The sequence below is a fragment of the Phascolarctos cinereus genome, unplaced genomic scaffold (assembly GCF_003287225.1).
Source record: "Phascolarctos cinereus isolate Bilbo 61053 unplaced genomic scaffold, phaCin_HiC Scaffold_4;HRSCAF=312, whole genome shotgun sequence".
NCBI classification, from domain to species: domain Eukaryota; kingdom Metazoa; phylum Chordata; class Mammalia; order Diprotodontia; family Phascolarctidae; genus Phascolarctos; species Phascolarctos cinereus.
Window position 1 is genome coordinate 280,215,853 of NW_027555847.1, and position 21,152 is coordinate 280,237,004.

Sequence of the window (21,152 nt, forward strand, 5' to 3'; positions counted from 1 at the left end):
CAAGATTGTTCTTCAACAAGGGGTTTTCTGTCCATATATCTAAATCATATATTCCTTAAAAGATGTAACACCAGAGAGAACTTTGCCCTTCTGGTGTTTAAAATCAAGGACATACAGAAAGAAAGGAAGGAAACAAACATTTATGGAGTGCCAAGCCCTTTACAAATATTATCTCATTTGATCCTCATAAGAACCCTGGGAGTTTGGCGCTATTATTATCCTCATTTTACAGTGGAGGAAACTGAGGTAGACAGAGGTGAAGTGACTTGCCTGGGGTCACTTGTAAGTGTCTGAGGCTGAATTTGAACTCAGGACTTTGTGATTCAAGGCCCACTTGCCACCATCATGGAGGAGTCTAGCACAGAATCCAATTTGAAGAGGGATTATTTATAAAGAGTAAGCTCCATTGTAGTGACAATTGGTTCAGTGAAGCCTAAGTATCCACAAGGATACCTCTCCATCATGCCTTCCCTAAGAAACTCATCACTGGGAAATCTCATCATGCAAGATTGAATCTTCCTGGTAGTCACATCTCACCAGAACTCTTTTGACCTTTTCTTGGACTTTCTCACTGGAGGGCCGGGTGTTGGGCATCAGCACTTCTGTTTAAGGAGGTGAGGTGGTGGGCACATCACAGCCTTTTCTCCCATTCTGTACCAGCTACACTGCTTTTGGACTTCTTTAAACTTCTGCATCATACCTTGCTTTCCTAGGAAATTCATCATTGGGAAAGCTCATTGTCCTGCAAGATTGAATTTTCCTGGTACTCTCATTTCATCAGTATCTTCTTCCTCTTTGCTTGGAGGGCAGGACCATGGGTTCCAAGTCCTTTGTTTATGTAGGGTCTCACCACAGTTTTGAACTGGAAGGAATCTCAGAAACTATCTTCTTCAGTCTTCTCACTTGACAGAAACCCTAAAGATGTTTAATTACTTTCCCAAGGTCACAGAGCTTGTAAGTATAAGGAACAGAATTGGAAACCAGTCCTAAGTCATTGTTATATTTAGTAGCAAAGGACCAAAACTTGCATGTCACTGGAAACCTTTTTATGAGTTGATAACATTCCTGTTAACAGCTACTCTTTAGTTCTAGCCACACAACCAAATTCTGAATTTGCCTAACTGTGCCATTGTTTAGCTTTCATCTCTCCATCTTTTCCCCAAGAAAAGCATGAGAGTGTTTAACAGATGCTTTACTAAATTCTTGGTGAACTTAATTTGGCAATTTAGAAAACCCATCAGGAAATAAAAAAGTTAGATTGACATGATCTGTTTTCAGTGGTCAGTAACATGTTAGTTCTAGAAGTCTGTCAGTAATTAATGATAAGTTGTCTTATTTCCATTTTATTTCCTTTTTGAAAATCAGGACAGGATTTACCCTTTCCTAATACTGCATTGCCTTCCTAATTCTCTGTATTTTTCACTGATTACTGGTAATGACTCAGCAATCATATCTGTCTGTTCACCAATTTATAATGTAGTTTCTTTGAGCTAGGTGACTTGAACTCTTCAGTGTTCACTTAACTCCTTTTTTTTACTTTAGGTATCGATCCTTATTAACTGTCCTTTTATTTTTATTCTCTTCTTTTCTGTTGAGAGACCATTTGCATAGGTGTTCAATTGGGGATTTTAAATTTGTTCTTTTTCTGTTTTTTTAGTTGTATGCCCAACTCATTGATCTGCACTTCTCTCTATTTTGTTGATATAAGAATTTAGAGAAATAAAATTTCCCCTAAATACTGCTCTGACTGCATTCCATGAATTTTGGTATGTTGTCTCATTGTTGTCGTTCTCTATTGAAATTATTGATTGTTTCTGTGATTTGTTCTTTGACCCACTCATTCTTCAGGATTAGATTGTTTAGTTTCCAATTAATTTTTAGTCTATCTTTCTACTAACCTTTATTGAATGTAGTTTTTATTGCATTATGATCTGAAAAGGATACATATAATATTTCTGCCTTTCTACATTTGATTTTAATATACAGTCAATTTTTATATAGATGCCATGAGAAAGAGGTATATTCTTTTCTATTTCCATTCAGTATTCTCCAGAGATCTATCGTATCTCAAACTCTATTTACCTCCTCAACTTCCTTATTTATTTTGTGGTTAGATTTATCTAGTGCTGAGAGGGGAAAGTTAAAGTCCCCCACTATATAGTTTTACTATTTCCTCCTTTAGCTCACTTAGCTTCTCTTTTAAGAATTTGGGTGATATACTACATGGAGCATTTATGTTTAGAATTGATATTACTTTATTGCCTGTGGTACCTTTTAGCAAGATGTAATTTCCATCCTTATCCCTTTTAATTAGATCTATTTTTGCTTTTGATTCGTCTGAGATTATGGTTGCTCCCCTCCTTTTTTTTACTTCAGCTGAAGCATAATATATTTTGCTTGTTTCTCACTGATTTAAGTGTTTCTTAGAAAAAACATTCTAGAATTCTGGTTTTTAATCCATTCTACTATTTGTTTTCATATTATGGGCCGCTTCATCCAATTCATATTCATAATTATCATTACTAATTGCATTCCCTCCAACCTGTTTTTCCTCCTGTTGATCCTTCTCTCTACCTTTCACTCCTCAGGATTTTTGCTTTCTGACCACCACCTTCCCTAATCTGACCCTTCTGTCAGTCTCTTTTCCCTTCCTGTCCCTTTTTTAACCCCTACCACTTTTCAGTAGAGTAAGATTTCTGTACCCAACTGATGCTGTTCCCCTTTGGGCCAGTTCTAATGAGAATAAGGTTTAAATGATGCTCATCCCCACCCTGGTCTTGCCCTTCTAGTATAATAGATCTTTTGTGACATAATTTCCCCTATTTTGCCTCTCCCTTCCTTTTGCTTCCAGTGTAATTCTCTTTCTCACCCTTTAATTTTCTTTCCTTTTTTAGGGGGGAAGGGATGTGTGTAATCCCATCAAAGTCACCTTATACCCACACCCTCTCAATATATACTGATAAGTGCACTAGTAGTGATACAGTTACAAGTATAAAGAGTTACAAGTATCATCTTCATGTGTAGGGATGCTGACAGTTTAGACTTAATGAATCTCTTAGGTTTTTTCCCTTTCCTTTTTACGCTTCTCTTGAGTCTTGTGTTTGAGGGTCTTTTTTTGTTGTTGTTCTTCAGCTCTGGTCTTTTCATCAGGAAACCTTGAAAGTCCTCTATTTCATTGACTGACAATTTTTTTCCCCTCAAAGATTACCCCCCAGTTTTGCTGGTAGGTGATTCTTGGTTGTAGTCCAGGCTCCTTTGTTTTCCAGAATATCATTCCATGTCCTCAGATCCTTTGATGTAGGAGCTGCTAAATGCTGTGTAATACTTACTGTAGCTCTGTGATATTTTAATTGTTTTTTGTTTGTTTTTCTGGCTGCTTGCAATATTTTCTCCCTGGTTTGGGAGTTGTAGCATTTGGCTGTAATGTTCCTGGGAATTTTCATTTTTGGTTCTCTTTCATGAGATGATCAATGGATTCTTTTAATGTCTATTTTACCCTCTGGTTCTAGGATTTCAGGTTGGTTTTCTTTGATAATATGTTGAAGTATTATATCCAGGTCCTTTTATTGATCATGACTTTCAGATAGTCTACTAATTACATTTTCTTTTTTTTTATTATTTTGATTTTGTTTTATTGATTCTTGAGGTCTGTGGAGTCATTAGCTTCCACTTGTCCAGTTCTAACTTTTAAGGAATTATTTTCTTCAGTTAGCTTTTTTGCCTCCTTTTCCATTTGGCCAATTCTACTTTTTTAAGGAGTTGTTTTCTTCAGTATAATTTTGTATATCTTTTTCCATTTTTTTGTGCTCCCTTAATCAAGTTGTTGACTCTTTTTTCATGATTTTCTTGCATCATTTTCATTTCTTTTTCTAATTTTTCTTTTACCTCCTTGATTTTTGAAATCCCTTTTGAACTTTTCCAGGAGTTCTTTTTGGGTGTGAGACCAAGTCTCATTTTATTTTGAGGCTTTGAATGTAGGTGTTTTAATATTATTGACCTCTTCTGAGTTTGTGTTTTGATCTCTGTCACCATGATAACTTTTTATTGTCATGTTCTGTTTTTTGCTCATTTTTTCGAGCCCAGTTTTGTTGAAATCAAGCTCTACTCCTAGGTAGAGGGGGCATTGTCCCAAGCTTCTTGTGCTAGGGACTACAGGCTCTGGCTGCTAGCCAGCCATTGTGCAGGGACTGCAGTGGGCCAGGCCATTCTCCTGGTCCTGCTCTGGGGCTCTAGAAGCAAGAGGTCTTAGCATCTTGCCTAGTGTTGCCCTGGGGCCCTTAATTGGAGGAGGGGAGGCCTGGAGGTGGGGAGTCTCGGGAGAGGGTGCCTGGTGTTGTGTCTCCCCTGGGGGGGGCCTGGTCCTGAGCTGCAGATACAGGGGTGAAGGGTTTGGCCTTTTCTTGGTATTATGCTGGTACCTACTAGAGGGGCCTGGTGCTATGCTGTGGCTTGGGGAGTGGGGAGCAGTCCTTTTTGCTTGCTTGCTGCTGCATTTCGGCTTGTAGAGGAGGAGGACTGGTTTTGGCCACTGACCTTCACTGGGGCTCAGTGCCTCCTCCTGGCTTCAGCAGCTTGCTGCTGGATTGCCAAGGTGTTGCCTACTCTAGACTCTTCTTCTTTTTTACACAAGTGAGACAGACCTTTCATGCCTTCCTTCCAAGTTGTCTTGGGCTGAAAAGTTATTTCACCCTGTTTTTTTTTTGTTGGTTCTGCCAGCAGAGTATTTTAAATATAATTTCACCTACTAGAAATCTCTTCTTGCTGTTTTTTGTTGGTAGTATATAGAAATCCTGCTGATTCATGTAGGCTTCTTTTATATCTTACAACTTTACTAAAATTAATGTTTCAGCTATTTTTTTAGTTGATTCTTTAGGGTTCTCTAAGTATTCCATCATACCATCTGCAAAGAGTGGTAATTTTGCTTCCTCATTGCCTGTTCTTATTCTTTTAATTTCTTTTTCCTGTCTTATTGCTATAGCTAGCATTTCTAGTGCAATATTGAATAATAGTGGTGATAATGGACTTCCTTGCTTTATCCCTGATGTCACTGGGAAGGCTTCTAGTTTATCCTATTATAAATAATGGTTGCTCTTGGTTTTATCAGTTTAAGAAAAGCTCTGTTTATTCCTATACTTTTAATGTTTTTCATAGAAATGCATGTTACGTTGTGTCAAGCCTTTTCTGTATTTATCGGTATAATGATATAATCGTTGTTTTCATTATTGATGTGGTAAATTATGCTTTAGTTTTCCTACTATTGAACTAGCCCTATATTCCTGGAATAAATAACACCCATAGTCATAGTATATACTCTTTGTGATATGTTGCTTAATCTCTTTGCTAGTATAAATTTTTTTTTTTGCATCAGTTTTCATTAGGAAAATTGGTCTATTGTTTTATTTTTCTGTTTTTTGCTCTCATTGGTTTAGGTATCAAAACCATGTTTGCATTATAAAAAGAGTTTTTTGTAGGATTCCTTCTTCACCTGTTTTTGCATTTTTGATATAAATTCAGCCTGGTCATTATGAATGGTTTTTTTAATTGATGACAGTTTTTTGGTGAAGAAATCAAAGCTATGTATAGTTATGTGGAAAAAATGTTCTAAGTCATTATTTATTAGAGAAATGCAAATTAAACAACTTTGAGATATCATCTCACACTTATCAGATTGGCTAAAATGGTAGAAGGGGAAATGATAGATATTGGAGGGGATGTGGAAAAATTGGTACACTAATACATTGTTGGTGGAACTGAACTGATCCGAACATTTTAGAGAGCTATCTGTAATTATGCCAAAAGAGTTATAAAACTGTGTATACCCTTTAACACAGCAATACTGCTATTGGATCTTTTCCCCAAGAGTTTGAAAAGGAAAAGAACCTAGATATGCTAAAATATTTATAGCAACTCTCTTTGTGATGACAAAGAACTGGAAATTAAGGCAATGCCCCCAATTGGGGAATGGCAAAATTTGTGGCATGTAATTGTGATGGAATGCTATTGTGCCATAAGAAATGATGAGCTGGTTGATTTTTAGAAAAATATGGAAAGACTTCCATGGAGTAATGAAAAGTGAAATGAGCAGAATCAAGAGAACATTGCATACAGTAACTGCAATACTGTTTGAAGAATAACTAGAAATTATTAAGTTATTCTGAGTATTATAAATAGTCAAATCAATTATAAATGACCTCTGAAAGAAGATGCTATCCACCTCCTGAAACAGAGTTGAGACATAGAAGTGTGCATATTATGGTTTTACATATATTTCTAAATCTGTGTCAAATGGTGTATATACAAATGGTTTTATGTATGTGCATGTGTATATGCATAGATCTGTCTATCTGTGTCAAATGGTGGCCTTCTCTAGTGCAGGTTGGGGAGGGAGTGAGACCATGTAGAACTTAAAATGTAATAAAATAAACAAGATTAATTGAAAAAAGAAAGATAATGAATTCTGTTTTGGGCATATTGAGGTTAAGATTTCTACTGGACTAGGATGTCTTTGAAGCAATTGGAGATAATTAGATTTGATGTCAGCAGAGTTGGGGACAGGATAAGGAGATTTCAGAACCATTGGCTTAGAAATTGTAATTAATTCCATAGAGTCTGATGAGATTAACAAATGAAGTAGTTTGGAAGATGGCTCAGGACATAACCTTGGGGGCATAATGGTTACAGGGCATGATCTGAAGGAAGATCCAGCAAAGGAGACAAAGAAAATCAGGAGAATGTGATATCCTGAAAACATGAAGACAGTGTCTAGGAGGAGTGATTAATCAGCAGTGTCAAAGGCTGCAGAGAGTCCTAGGAAAATAAGGATTGAGAAAAGGCTTTTGGATTTCTCAACTAAGAGATCATTAGTAACTTTGACAAGAGTAGTTTTTGTGGAATGATAAGGTTAGAAGTCCTATTTTAAGGGGTTAAGAAGAGATTGTGAAGAGAGGAAGTGGAGCCACTTATTACAAATTGCCTTTTTGAGGAATTTCACTACAAAGGGCAGAAGAGGTGATAGTAATTGAGAATGGAAGGATTAAGTGAGATTTTCAGGATAGGAGAACATGCTCATTTGTAGACTGAGATTGAAAATAAGTGATAAAGTGAGGATGATAGGTGGGGGAAGTCTCTTGGAGGAGATGGGATGGAATGAAGTAGAAGGCAAAATGACAATAGAATCCACAGGTCACTCCCATAAAGAAGTTCCACATTTGAATATACCTTGAAAGTCTTAGCCTAAATCCATAGCTTCCTGGTCAAAGCAGGAAGCAACTAGGAAAAAAAAAGAAAACAAATCAAGTATGAAGGTACCATAGTCAGCAAAGCATCACACAATATTATGTATTAGTAGAAGGAAAGAAAATCTACAAATAAGACTTACCAAAAAGCAAGAGAAATGGGTCTACAACCTGTAATAACTTATTTTGCAAAATTAATTATAATCCTAAATTTAAAAAAAAGAATCTTTAATAGAGTAGGGGACTTAGAAATATTCCTGCTAAGAATCTTAGAAATGCAAAGTGAGAAGAAAAGTGAAAAGAAAAAAGCAAATGAAATAAATTCATTTAAGTAGTTTAAATGGGATAAATGATAATTATGTTTAATAATAGTAAGAGAAGAGATCTTTATGTCATATATCCATATATCTATCTCTATATGTATGCGTGTGTGTGTGTGTGTGTGTATACATATATCCCACTATCTTCAAATGAACAAAGAAAGACAAACTCTGGGAATTTATGTGGCTTTATGCTTTTTGGTTTTCTTTGAGAAAGTAAGAAGGAGGAAGAAATAGAGAAGAAATAAAAGGAGGGGGATGACCTTATTATTTCACGTAATTAGGATTTTATCAGAAGAAGACAGATATGTATACGCATGGGAGGTGGGAGTTGGGGAGGACAGAATTTTATGAACCTCAGTTTTATCTAAACCAAGCAAAAGAAGGTAGAAAATACCTACCTATACTAAAGAACTTGGTGTTGAGGGACCTTATAGATTGCTGGGAAATATTTTGGGACAGGGAGTAGAAGAGAGGAATTTAAGGGAAAAGGAAGAGGTAATCACAAAGGAAATTCTTAAAAATGCTAGTGAAAGCATTAAAGGGAGACAGTGTAGGAGAGGTATTAGAGCTCTCCAGTTATTGTTTACTAGTGTAATCTCATTTCCTTGCTTTCTCCAGTTTATTTTTCTTTGTAAATGGAGGAGTGGAGGGTTAAGAGAAGAAAACCTAAGTGCATATGAAAAAGGGGAAAAAAACCCACAATGGGCAATCCTAATTGTTAATATGAATGGAACAAATTGACCCATAAAACAGAAGTGGATAGCAGAGTGAATTAGAAAACATAATCTAAGAATAGATTGTATTCGAATTGTTTTCTTGTAAAGAGTGTTACAGAGTGAAAATGAGATGCTGGAGTAGAATGGTTGTGCCCCAGGTGACTCCAGAAAAGCAGAGGTGGTAATCCCAGGTAAGACATGAGTAAAAATAGATATGGTTAAAAGTGAAAAATAAGGAAATTACATTATATTTAAAGGCACCATAGATAACAAATTAAGTATTTCGCACATGGGGCAAATGGGTTGCTTTGTGGATAGGGTGGTGGGCCTGGAGTCAGGAATACTCATCAGTCTTCTGTCATCATAACAATTGTTATGAAGTTAAAATTTATAAGACTTATACCTGATTGGATCTGAAGAAAGAGATAACTGAAGGGTGACACCTAATTTGTAAGCTAGGTGACCAGTAGCATAATGGTACCCTCAACAACGGTTGAGAAGATAGGAAATTAGAAGGTTTTTTGGAAAAGATAATGATTTCAGTTTTGGATATATTGAGTTGAAAATGCCTATGGTATATTTGTTTGGAGATGAGACTGAAGATGGAAATTAGAACTGGACAAATAGCTTTGAGAAATAGTAGTGTAAGGCATCTTGAGTGATGTAAAGTAAGAGGGAGTTCTCCACAAATAGTGTTAGTTTTTTTCAGTGAAATATGAGGCAAAATTCTCAGCTGAGAGAGTAGATGGTATGGCAGTTATGAGAAGTTTGAGGAGGAAAGAAAAGGTTTGGGGAAAACCACTTTGTTAAGTGGGATAGTCAGTTGTTAAAGTGTAAAAAGATTGCCTTACCTTAGTGAGAATCCAGATTAGATTATGTAACATAAATTTGTAGTAGACCCAGTCAAATCAGTTAGTACTTAAAGAAATTAATTCAGACTACTCATTGGAAGGAGAAATAATAAAGCTGAAACACTTTGGCTACATAAGGAGATGACAGGATTCATTAGGAAAGACCCTGAAGTGAAAGATTGAAGGCAAAAATAAGAAAAGGAAGGCAAAGGACAAGATGGATAGATAGTGTCATGGAAGCACCAGACATGAGCTTTGGGAGATAGTTGAGGATAGAAGGGCCTGGCATGATATAGTCTGTAGGGTCATGAGGAGTCAGATGTGACTGAAGAAATGAACAACAGCCATGTTAGTTTTTTCTGGCTTTATTCAGCCACATATAGGGAATGAAGGCAGCAGATGGCAGAAGTAATTCAAATCTCAGTTTTGATAGGTAAATGCTGTAATAGGATAAAAGGGAGCAAGGGACTTGAGAGAAGAGGGAACTAACAAGTTGAATGTAGGATCAGAATGTAGGAAAAACAAACCTCTGGTCACCTCCCAAAAAGGACCCCAAAAGGAAATGTCCTAGGAATGTGATAGCCAACATCTTGAGCTTCTGTGTTTAAAAACATGAATAAATGAGAACTGCTGCGTCCAGACATACTAAGTTCAAATACTAAGGAACAATCTGAATCACACAAGACCTAACAGCTTTTATTAAAACTAGAGGAGATCTTGGAATACCATATTCCAAAAAAAAAAAAAAAGGCTTACAACCAGTAATAGTTTGCCATGCAAAGCTGGATATATCCTGCATGGGGGGAAAATGTTCCCTTTTTTGGAATAGATGGTTTCAGGTATTATTGATGAAAAGACCAGAGTTGAGTAGGAAATTTGATATGAAATTGAGAGTCCAGTGAAATCTAGAAAGAGAAACTTATTTGACTTACGGGAAGGAGGTGAATGTTTTGGTAACATTCTATTTGGAGGGGTATCTTCAAAGGATATTAAGGGGTTAAGTAAAATAAAGGTCCTATGGGTATATTGATTTTGTTCTGAGGGTTTTAAGAGTGAAAAGAGAAGGGATAACAAAAGGAATATACTATTATAGAAAGATGCTTTGTCATCAGTAATAGATGTGGTTGACATTTCTGATTTTTAGTGTTTGTGTAAAAATTGGTTTGGTTAAGTTTTGTAAAGGTTCTTTCCACAGCTGATGAATATGTATTCTCCTTTATGATACCATTAATGATCCATTATATCTAACTTTTCTAAAATTCTTTTTTTTTTGGGGGGGGTGTAGGTCTGAAATAAGTGCATTGAGATCTTTTTGTATTATAGTTTTACTGTTTATTCCTCCCTGTAATATATTTAGTGTTTAAGTATTTAGAATGCTAAGTTAACTGATGCATAATGTTTTAAGTATTGCTTTTAATTCATTATTTATGGTACCATTGAGTGAAATGTAGTTTTGCTATTTATTTCTTTTAATGTGGTTTTTTTTTTGTTTTTTTCTCAGATCATGATTGCTACCCTTACCTTTATGCATTCACTAGGAGCATAATAGATTTTGCTTCCATCCCCTTATTTTAACTCTATGAATCTTTTTTCATGGTTTTAAAAATTATTCTTACTTTATTAAAGCTTTCTTAATTACATGTAAAAATTTTTTTAAAATTTTGAGTACCAGATTCTCTCCTTCCTGCCCTACCCCCCCTCCTTGAGAAGACAAGCAATTTGAGAGGATTATACATGTGAAATCAGAATTTCAGTCTTCATTCAGAGTTTATCAGTTTTCTGAAGGCAGATTGCATTTTTCATCATGGATCTTCAGAATTATCTTGTATCGTTTTCTTGATCAAAGTAGCTAAGTTTTACACAGTTGATCCAGGCAGATGTGTATAAATGATATCATTAACATGTTGATTTCTGTTTTCTAGCCACTCTTCTATCAATCATAGTTGTGATCCTTAACTTGTATTTTCTTCCACCCTATTATCTTCTACTGTTTTCCTTTCATTGCTTCCCACTCCCTCTTTACAGTGAAGAAGAGGATGGTCAGAGAGGATTGTGCTCAACTCCAAGACTCTTTGCATTCTGATGCATTCTGATCAGATGCATTCTGCTTCTGATCTCCGCCTCTGTACTTTTTGTCTCCCCTTTATCCTTTTCTTTCCCTCTAAAATAATCCCAGAATGCATCAGGGAAGCCCAAGAGAAAAAAAACCTGTCCCCAGACCTGGGACATTTTTCTCTCTTTACCTTCTCTTCTCCCCCCCCCTGCACTTCATGGTCTGTCCCTGAACATATCTAAGAGGGCTGAATTGTACCACTATCAGGCAACCCTACTCCTTATCTTCTCTCTTCAATCTCTGCCCCAATAAATGCTACCCAGAACTCACCTTTATTTCTTACAGGGATGGATGAGATAGGATTTACTAACTCTGTTCCATCCAGAAAGGTGGAATCTCCTACTAAGGTAACCATTTTGTCTGTCATGCTATTCTCTCCCAAGATCTTCCAGGACTTAGTATTAGCCTTGTCTCTGCATCTTTAGGATCTCTGGTCATTAGCTCTAGTCCTGCTTCTATTCTGTATAAACTCTGGCATTGTCATGCAACCACTGAGTAGCTTAAGGATTCCTAGGCCTTTCCATCTGCTCTACAGCTAAATTTAATGTATTGCTTCTCTCAATTAGGGTGAACTGCTTGAGAGCAAGAATTTTTTTCCTTTTTCTATGCATTTCTGCAGTGCTTATTACATTAAAAGTTCTTTACAAATGCTTGACATTGTACAAACATTGAATTCTGAATGCAGTTTTTAATGCAAACTTCTTTTTTTTCCAGTTTAATTGCAAATGGACAGCTCGAAATTGTGACAGGTGGATGGGTCATGCCTGATGAAGCATCTCCACATTACTTTGCATTAATTGATCAACTTATTGAAGGACATCAATGGCTAGAAAGAAACCTAGGTGGGTACATGATATTTTCCGCTTTGTCATTTTTTTGTATTGCTTTATGGACAGAATTCTAAATCTCTAAAAACCTTGGAAGAATAATTTTAATGCATCAGATCTTCAAGTTGAGTTGTGTAGAATGAAGCAATTGAAATAGCACTGAGTATACACCGAGCATAGGCATAATAAAACTTGCTTTGTTTAATTAAATTCCTGATTAAGAAACACCTTACAGATGTAAATAACTTTAAAAATAAAAATTAAAAAAAATCACAGCTTTCTCACCTCCCATTCCCCCCCCCCCCACACAGACACACACAAACACTTAAGATTTTATGTTCATAAAACCATAGATTTTGAGATGGAAAGCAGTGTTAAGGTAAAACAAAAAATAGAACCTTGATTTTGATTTCTTGTTCATTTCATTGTTCATTTTTATTCATTCATTTATTTAATTCACATTCAATTTTTGTTTCTTTTGTGTTCTGTGTTTTAAAACAACTTATGTTAAAATTAGAAAGGTTGGAGGAAATAACTTCACTACCGGCTATGACATTTGATGTAGAAGTTTAATGGATATAAATAATTGTTACAGGAAAACACCAAGAGCCTAAAAGACATTTAGTCAGCAAAGTCTTATTTTCCTTACCAAAGGAAGAGAAGATGGTTAAGAACAATACTGATTTAAAATATTTTGTGAAATCTTACAGAGAAAGATAATGTAAGATTATAAACAATATTACCCTATACATTGAAAAGTAGAGGAAGGAAAAAACAGTTTAAAGTTAGTGAGAAATTAAAAAATGCAAATTCATCTTGAGAACAATTAATGATGAAATGTGAAAGAGGACAACCAGATAAAAAAATAAAAAATCTTGAAAGATTTTTGTAATGAACTTTTCACTATAAAAGGGAATTGGAACCACCATATTTGATCTTTATTATTAATATCCTGGCATCTAGTTAGTATAGTGGATAGAGTACCAGGCCTGGAGTCAGGAATCTTTTTCTTGAGTTCAAATCCGGTCTCAGACCAGATGTTACTAGATGTGTGACCCTGGGCAAGTCACTTAGCCCTGTTTGCTTCAGTTTCCTCATTTGTAAGATAAGCAAGAGAAGGAAATGGCAAACCACTCCAGTATCTTTTCAAACAAAACCCCACTGGGATTATGGAATCAGACACGACTGAAAACATCTGAACAATGAACAAAATTACTGTCCTGATTATACTTCTGGATTGGTGATTCTCACACTCTTTGGTCTAAGATCTCTATTGTACTCTTAAGCTTTTTATTTTTATATGGGTTATAGCTATTTATGTTTTAATTTATAAATTCATTTAAAATGACAATGATAGATCCTTTTCATATTAATATAAATTGAGAAAACACCTGTGATTTCCAAAATAAAAATTAGTGGGCAGAGGTGTATTGTTTTACATATTATTGCAAATCCCTTTAATGTCTGGCTTAATGGAATATAGCTGGATTTTCATATCTGGTCCTGCATTCAATCTATTGTGATATGTTGTTTAGGTTGAAATATATGAAGAAATCTGGTTACATTCAGATCAGTAGTAGTTGGTAAGTAAGAGACAAATAACATCTTACTCTTAATCAAAATAGTTTTTAGCCATGGACCTCCAAAAGGGTCTTGTAGTCCATGATTTACACTCTGAGAACTACTACTTTTAGATGAAGTAGAAATGGCATTAAAGAAAATGAAGATAAAAAAACAGTTGGGTTAGACCAAGGTTAACCAGAGGAGGTCTGTGCTTTAGGTCAAGGCTTAAACTTTTTCCACCTATGACCCATTCAGTGCTTCTTAAATTGTGGGTCTCACAGTTTAAGAAGTGCTGTTTTTGGTGACAGTTTTAAATTAGTGAATTCCCAAGGTATCTGAAAAAGGCTAAAAAACTCAATGCACAGAAAAAACCCTGTTATTGTAATTATATTAATGTTAGATTACATTAACATAATTATTAATAAAACCTCTTATTACTATATTATTATTGAACTTTGTGCCTAGTCTCCCATCTGTATGAAATTTTTATTAAAATACTATACATATACACTAAAGCCATCCTTGATTATTAGAAGAGAACAGGCAGGTGTTCTTATGTAGTATTCTTTAGTAGATGACATTTTTTTCCATCATAAAAGTTTTTTCCATTGACTGAAAAATGTAGAGATCTCAAGATCTTCATGTACTTTTTATTTGTTGATTATAACACATTTGATTTGGAAGAACAAAATGCCTTTTTCCTGATTCTTTTTGAATAAGGTATCGCTAATGCATATGTCGAGATTATGATTCTTTAAAGGATAGAATAATAGATATTCTTGTTAACCATATCCCCCAAGATATAAAACAGAGAGACACATTCTTGTCAAAAATGTTCCCCTAAGGAGAAGATCGAGTAGAGATTCAGTATAGATGGTGAAGTCATTCTTAGGTGCTGTTTTGTGGATAACCCTTGTGCTGGTTGCATTAAGCCCTGAAAAGCCAGAGAGCGTTTTAGATCAAATCACACAAGAGTGCTGTGCACAAAGGAAAAGCAAAGTAGTTGAAGAATTCCTGTCGCTGGGAATATAATAGTTGGATGGACAGTCATAGTGTTTGTGCATTGTGAGTAGGATGTGTGTGTGTGTGTGTGTGTGTGTGTGTGTGTGTGTGTGTGTGTGTGTTGAATAAACACTGAAAGTGCACAAGGAGGTGTACTCAGAATTGAATAAAAGGAGAGAATGCTAGGTTGCCCTTAGGAAACTGTAGTTCTTTTTAATGACCCCAGGTTTCTCTCTGAAACCAAGCCTCAGTTTTTCTACACTATTATTCTTTTGGTGGTGTTTGATAGAACAGTAGTCACAAAGAATTAATTTGAAGGTTACCCAGAGAAAAATGAAGTGATACATGGTGGAACTGAGCAGGCAGAAATATATAATGAACAAAAATATATGAAGAAGTAGTATCATCAAAGAAATTTGTGACTGAAAAAACAAAATAGGCCCAGGGTGAATGTGAAGGAAAACTAATGGACAGCTTTTTGTTTTGTTTTGTTTTTGTTTTTTGGTGAGGCAATTGGGGTGAAGTGACTTGCCCAGGGTCATACAGCTAGTAAGTGTCAAGAGGTCGTATTTGAACTCAGATCTTCCTGATTCCGAGGCTGGAGCTCTATCCACTGTGTCACCTAGCTGCTCCCAGTGGACGGCTTGTGTACTTGAGTTACCTGATATCCTTGCAAAATTGAGAGAAAGTTGGCTCTAGCATTTTGGGTGAACTTTCTGTGGTTAACTTATGGGAGAAGTTGGATAAGGGTTGTGCCGAATAGACCAGCTTGGATGCAGTGCAGTCTTTAACCTTCATTTCAGTGTGCAATACACATCTTGATGAGGTTGCAGGACTTTCAGTATCTGTGAACATGTTATTCTTTTGCTTCAGTCAGTCAACAAACACTTCTTAAAGTGCTTACTGTGTACTAAACACTGTGCTAAGCACTTGGAATACAAAGAAAGACAAAAACACATTGCTTTCCCTCAAAAGCTCATAGTCTAATGGATAAGTAGGATGGTAACTGTGGACAAACAGGATATATACAAACTGTGTACATACAGGCTTATTGCAGTATATTTGGAAGGCAGTTTCAGAATAAAGGAAGGCTCTAGAATCAAAGTAGGAAGCATCTCCTACAGTAGGTAAGATTTGAGCTCAGTCTTGAAGGAAGCCAGGGAAGTGAGAGGCAGAGCATTCTAGGTGTATGAGGCAGCCAGTCAATAGCCTTTCAGATGGGAAAGAGTGTGTCATATTTGAGGAAGCTGACATAGAAGGATTGTTGATTATATGGAGAGAAAGAAAATAGAAGAGTAGGAAGGTAGGAAGGTGTAAGGTTGTGAGAAGTTTAAAATGGTAAACAAGGTTAGTTGATATTTGATCCTGAAGGTAATGGAGAGGGAATGATTGGAATTTACTGAGTTCTTGTCCTGGGGTGGGGTCGTGACTGTGGTCTTGAACAAAGAATCCCAAAAGTCATGGTCTCAGGTTTAAGATAGATTAAAACATCATTAAGACTTGGGATAGTCGGTTATATTTGTGTTTCCTGTATATCTTGGATCTTATACCTTTAAATAAGTATTTGCAGCAAAGATCTTTCCTTAGCTTATAGTTTCCTTTCTTAACCTAGCTGCACTGATTTTGCTCATGCAAAAAGCTTTTTAATTTTCAACCATAGTTGAGCCATAATTGCAGATCAATAGATGGAAGTGACCTTTAGGTGCTTTAGGGGCCACCTAAATCCAATCCTCTTAATCAGTAATCTTTCAAGAACCATTTAGTAAGCACCTGGTATGTATTACATAATGTGTGAGGCATCAGGGATACAAAGAAAAAGGTAAAATAGTCTCTGTGCTTAAAGAGGGTACGTTCTAATGGGGGAAACAGCATATATATGTTTAGGAGGTATGTGACACACACAAAAACGGAGAGTGGCAGGGAAGACAACTAGAGAAAAAAATTATCAAGGAGAAGAAGGGTGATCAATAGTATCAGAAGCTATAGGGAAATGAAAAATGAGTACTAGGTTTGGCAATTAAGAGATCATTGGTAACTTTGGAAAGGGCAGTTTCATTTGAATGATGAGGTTAGAGGCAAGATTTTAGAGAGTTAAGAAGATAGTGAGATGAGAGAAAATGGAAGCACTAGTTCTATCCATTTTTCTTAAGGAGTTAATCTACAAAAGGTGAAGAAAGGTAAGGATGAATCATCTCTTCCAGCAGTGATTTACAGTGTGGCTCCAGTGCCCTCATCTGGCTTTTGTCTCCTATTCTGAATCTGGAGGAGATGAGTACCTTAAAGATCCTGTCTGCAAAGACCAAGAACAATTGCTTCTCCATCAATGTCCTGTGGATCAAATGAGTCCAAGGAGGGATGTATCTCTACCCTTTTACTGTTACTGCTGCCAGGTATCCTGAGAGCTTCATGGTATGCAACTCTCTGGAGGTGGTCCAGTTCATAATCTCAGGTGGACAGCTAGATGTTACAGTGGATACAGTGCCAAGCCTGGACTCAGGAAGACTCATTTTCCTGAGTTCAAATAAAGCCAGCCTCTGACACTAGCTGTCTGATCCTGGTGAAGTCACTTAACCCTGTTTGCCTTAGTTTCCTCATCTGTAAAATCAAAGAATGAAATGGCAAACCACTTCTTGTATCTTTGCCAAGAAAACTTCAAATGGGGGACATAACTGAAACTACTGAAAAAAAAAACATACAAGTTTCCATGGGGATATATCATGGGGAAAAACAAAATAGTTTATGCCCTCAAGGAGGGGGACTCTTCCTCTGTTAGAGAAAGACAACACATACGTATGTAATTTTGAATATATTATTTTGTATGTTACACATTGCATATATCTATTGTGCTATGTATTATTATTCCAGTCTTTAGACTCTTCATCTTTGAAACAGCCTAAATATATCCAGATGCTGATATTCTCTTATGATTATATTTGTGTCATTTGCTCTTTTTAGTACCCTGGTCAGGTCACTTAAACTTTCTCAGCCTCAGTTTCTTAACCAGGAAAATGACAAGATCGGACTTAATGGCTCTTAATGTTCTTTCCAATTCTAAATCTGTGATCCTACAATCATGTTCATTCCTTACAAGTATGCTGCCATCAATAAAACATTGATATCTCTGTTTTGAGGTTAATTGAAATTTTGTGCATTACAAAATTATTTCTTTATGGATTAGTGTATATTTTCACATGTGATGTAGAAACGCTTTATTGAGAAAATTTAGTAAAATAGTATCAATAGTGAATAGTAAAATAGGACTTTGTAAAGTGAGATGCTTTACAAATTTTTATCAGCTATTCTGCCTTTTTCCTCTTAAGTATGAGAACATATGGGCTATTAGAAAAGTAGAGGAGGCAGCCTAAATATTTTCTTTTAATTTGAGGCAGCTAAGTGGGGAAAAAAAGGTTGACTCCGAAACTATGAAATGTAAATAAAGTAGCCCAAGGATGGCATTGGGAAGGCAGAGATGTAACAAAATTGTGCCACTTCATTGTTTAGTCTTAAAACTGCTGTTTTCTGTATTAATTTGAGTGAGCTTTCATCTGACTTGACATTGTGCTTTGATTATTAAAATATATCTTATTAGAAAATGGAAAAGTGGACTGGGGGCTGTTGGGTAAGGGTAAGAGATTATATAGGTTGGCGTATCTTTCATACTCAGAAGAAGAAAGCAAGTGCCATGCTAGCATTGTGATGTTTTAGTTCTCAATCACATATATATGGTTTAACTAATACTATATGTTTTACCTAATTTACCAGTGTTTTTTAGAAGATGTTAATTTTAACTGTTTTTTTCAATAGGAGTGAAACCTAGGTCAGGCTGGGCTATTGATCCATTTGGACATTCACCAACAATGGCATATCTTCTGAAACGCACTGGATTTTCCAATATGCTTATCCAGAGAGTTCATTATTCGGTTAAAAAGTACTTTGCAACGACAAAGTCACTAGAATTTTATTGGAGACAAAATTGGGGTATGTACAGATATCAAAAATGAAGATTCTACTTTATCAAGTCAGCACCTGATAAAGTGATGTTGTACTTGATAGGAGGATTTGGGTAATATTTTTCAAGTTTCAAGAAATTTTTTTTCAATTTAATTTTTTTTTAGAAGATTAAAAGCTCCTATCAAAAAATCAGTGTTGGAATATTCACATGTGACCATATATGTTGACAATACATGATGTTACAATCTTAGAGACATTTAAAAAATTGATTATAGACGTGGGATAGAAATGTACAACAACTTTAGCACCCTTGCTTCTTTTGCAAACTTTTGCAGAGGTAATATGTAAATAAAAGGTGATAATATTTTACAAATAAATTCTCAGAATGATAAACTGTTAATAAAATGTGAGGCATTTGCTTACCAAGAAAGTTGGTTATCAGAACAAATCAAATATTATTTTGTTTTGAACCATTTTCATCAAATATTTGTTGCCTTTGGATTTCTTGGAATATATAGGCTTTGAAATTATAATTGTGATTTAGTTACCAAATGCCATTACGTCAAGCTAATTTTCTTGTGTAGACTCTGAAACACTTTGTAATTCTGCAAGATTTTTTTCATTTTTCCCCCTTGCTACCAATAAAAAGCTATACATAATTTTCTGAGAGAATTATTGAACTGGAATCTCTTGGCTGACCTCCAGTCTTCCATTTACAGCTACCTTTCAGGCATCTCTAACTGGATATCCAGCAGTAAACATCTTAAACTATGTCCAAAGCAGAACTCACTATCTTTTCACCCTAAACTCTTCTCCAACCCCTTCTATTTTCCACATATAAGAGGGCAACACTGTCCTCTGACCCTCAGGCTCATAACCTAAGAGTCATCCTGTGGTCCTCACTTATCTCCACCCCCCCTCCTCCTTGCCCACCACAGTGAAGCTGTTGTCAAGGCCTGTCAATTTTACTTTACAGTCTTTCGTATATGCCCCTTTCTCTTTTCTGACAGTGCCACCACTCCAGTGGAGGCCCTCAGCACACCATGCTTTGATTATTTTAATAGCCTGCTAGTTGGTCAGCCTCTCTCTTCTGATCCTTCCTCTACCCAGCCAGCAAAATGACTTTCCTGTAGCACTGGTCTGACCACATCTCCTCCACTCCCCACTCAATAAATTCCATTCATTTCCTATCACGTCCAGTATCAAATAAAAAACTCTTTGTTGTTCAAAGCCCTTCTTAATCTAACCCCCTTCCCACCTTTCCAGTATTTTTACACCTTATTCTCTGCCATGTACCCTTTGGTTCAGTGACACTGGCCTCCTTTTATATAAACAAGTCACTCCATCTCTTGGCTCTGGGATTTTTTTTCTGGCTGTCCCCCCTACCTAGAATGCTCTCCCTCCTCCTATTTGCCTACCACCTTCCCTGACTTCCATTATGTCCCAATATGCAGGAAGCCTTTCCTAACCCTCTTAATTCTAGTGCCTTTCTTCTATTAGTTATTTCTTAGGTATTCTATATTTTTCTTGTTTCTATGTTTTTATTTGCTAGTTGTCTCTTTTATTATATTTTGCATTCCTTGAGGGGTGGCACTGTCTTGCCCCTTTTATATCTCTATTGGTTAGCACAGTTACTAGTACAATAGTAGTCACTCAGTAAATGTTTATTGACTGACTATACCTATAAAATTAGTTCCAGTAGTTCCATGCCCTTCTCAACCCCCCCCCACAATTAAATAAGAATTTTAGAGGACTTTGGAGAAACGTTGTTAATAATGTTCATTGTTATATTCTTAATTTTAGATTTGGGATCTAGTACAGATATATTTTGCCATATGATGCCATTTTATAGTTATGATGTCCCTCACACTTGTGGGCCTGATCCTAAAATATGTTGCCAGTTTGATTTTAAACGACTTCCTGGAGGTAGAATCAGCTGTCCTTGGAGAGTCCCTGCAGAAGCAATACATGAAGGAAATGTCAATCACAGGTACTCTTTAAACTTTGCTAATTCCTGTATTCTTTTTCTTTCATAAAATGTTTTCTGCACAATAAGTATTCAATTAATATTACATTAACATATTAATGGAACTGATAAAGCAGTTCTTTATACTATAGTTTCAGATATTTACTCTGTAGGTCCAGTTCTATCCATTGTTATCCCTATCTCCTTCACTGGCTTCTGCTATATATGAATCACTGTATACACTTTGATCATTTAACTTAGTTCTTCACAAAATTGATAAAAGATATGGCCATTAAGATACATTTATTGTATTTGAAAATGTTAATTACTTAATTATTGTTGTGTTTAAGAGTAATCCTAGTGATCAGGATTGAAAAGATTTAGTGCAGTTTGAAGCTAAAGCTTAATCTTAACTTAAACTGCTTAAGCTTAAATTCTAATAGCTTCAAGCTCACTAAGACTTTTGGGATATCCTGTATATTGCACAATTCTTTAAACTGTGTTTTCTGAGTTAGAGAAAAATGTTAGTGTTTACATTTAATAAACATTTAATTCAATACTATATGAATCATTAATGTTATTGTTTTAAAAAAAGATTATGCCAA

At 35.8% G+C, this 21,152-nt stretch overlaps 1 protein-coding gene across 1 annotated transcript in view; it reads left to right on the plus strand.

Moving 5' to 3' along the window:
- Window positions 1-21,152, plus strand: part of MAN2A1 (mannosidase alpha class 2A member 1) — a 205,063-nt gene that overhangs the window by 66,172 nt on the left and 117,739 nt on the right. Inside the window, exons 5-7 of the mRNA XM_020968826.2 lie at window positions 11,953-12,080; window positions 18,435-18,608; window positions 20,385-20,571. Coding sequence (XP_020824485.1) covers window positions 11,953-12,080; window positions 18,435-18,608; window positions 20,385-20,571 — 489 coding nt within the window. The remainder of the gene's footprint in view (window positions 1-11,952; window positions 12,081-18,434; window positions 18,609-20,384; window positions 20,572-21,152) is intronic.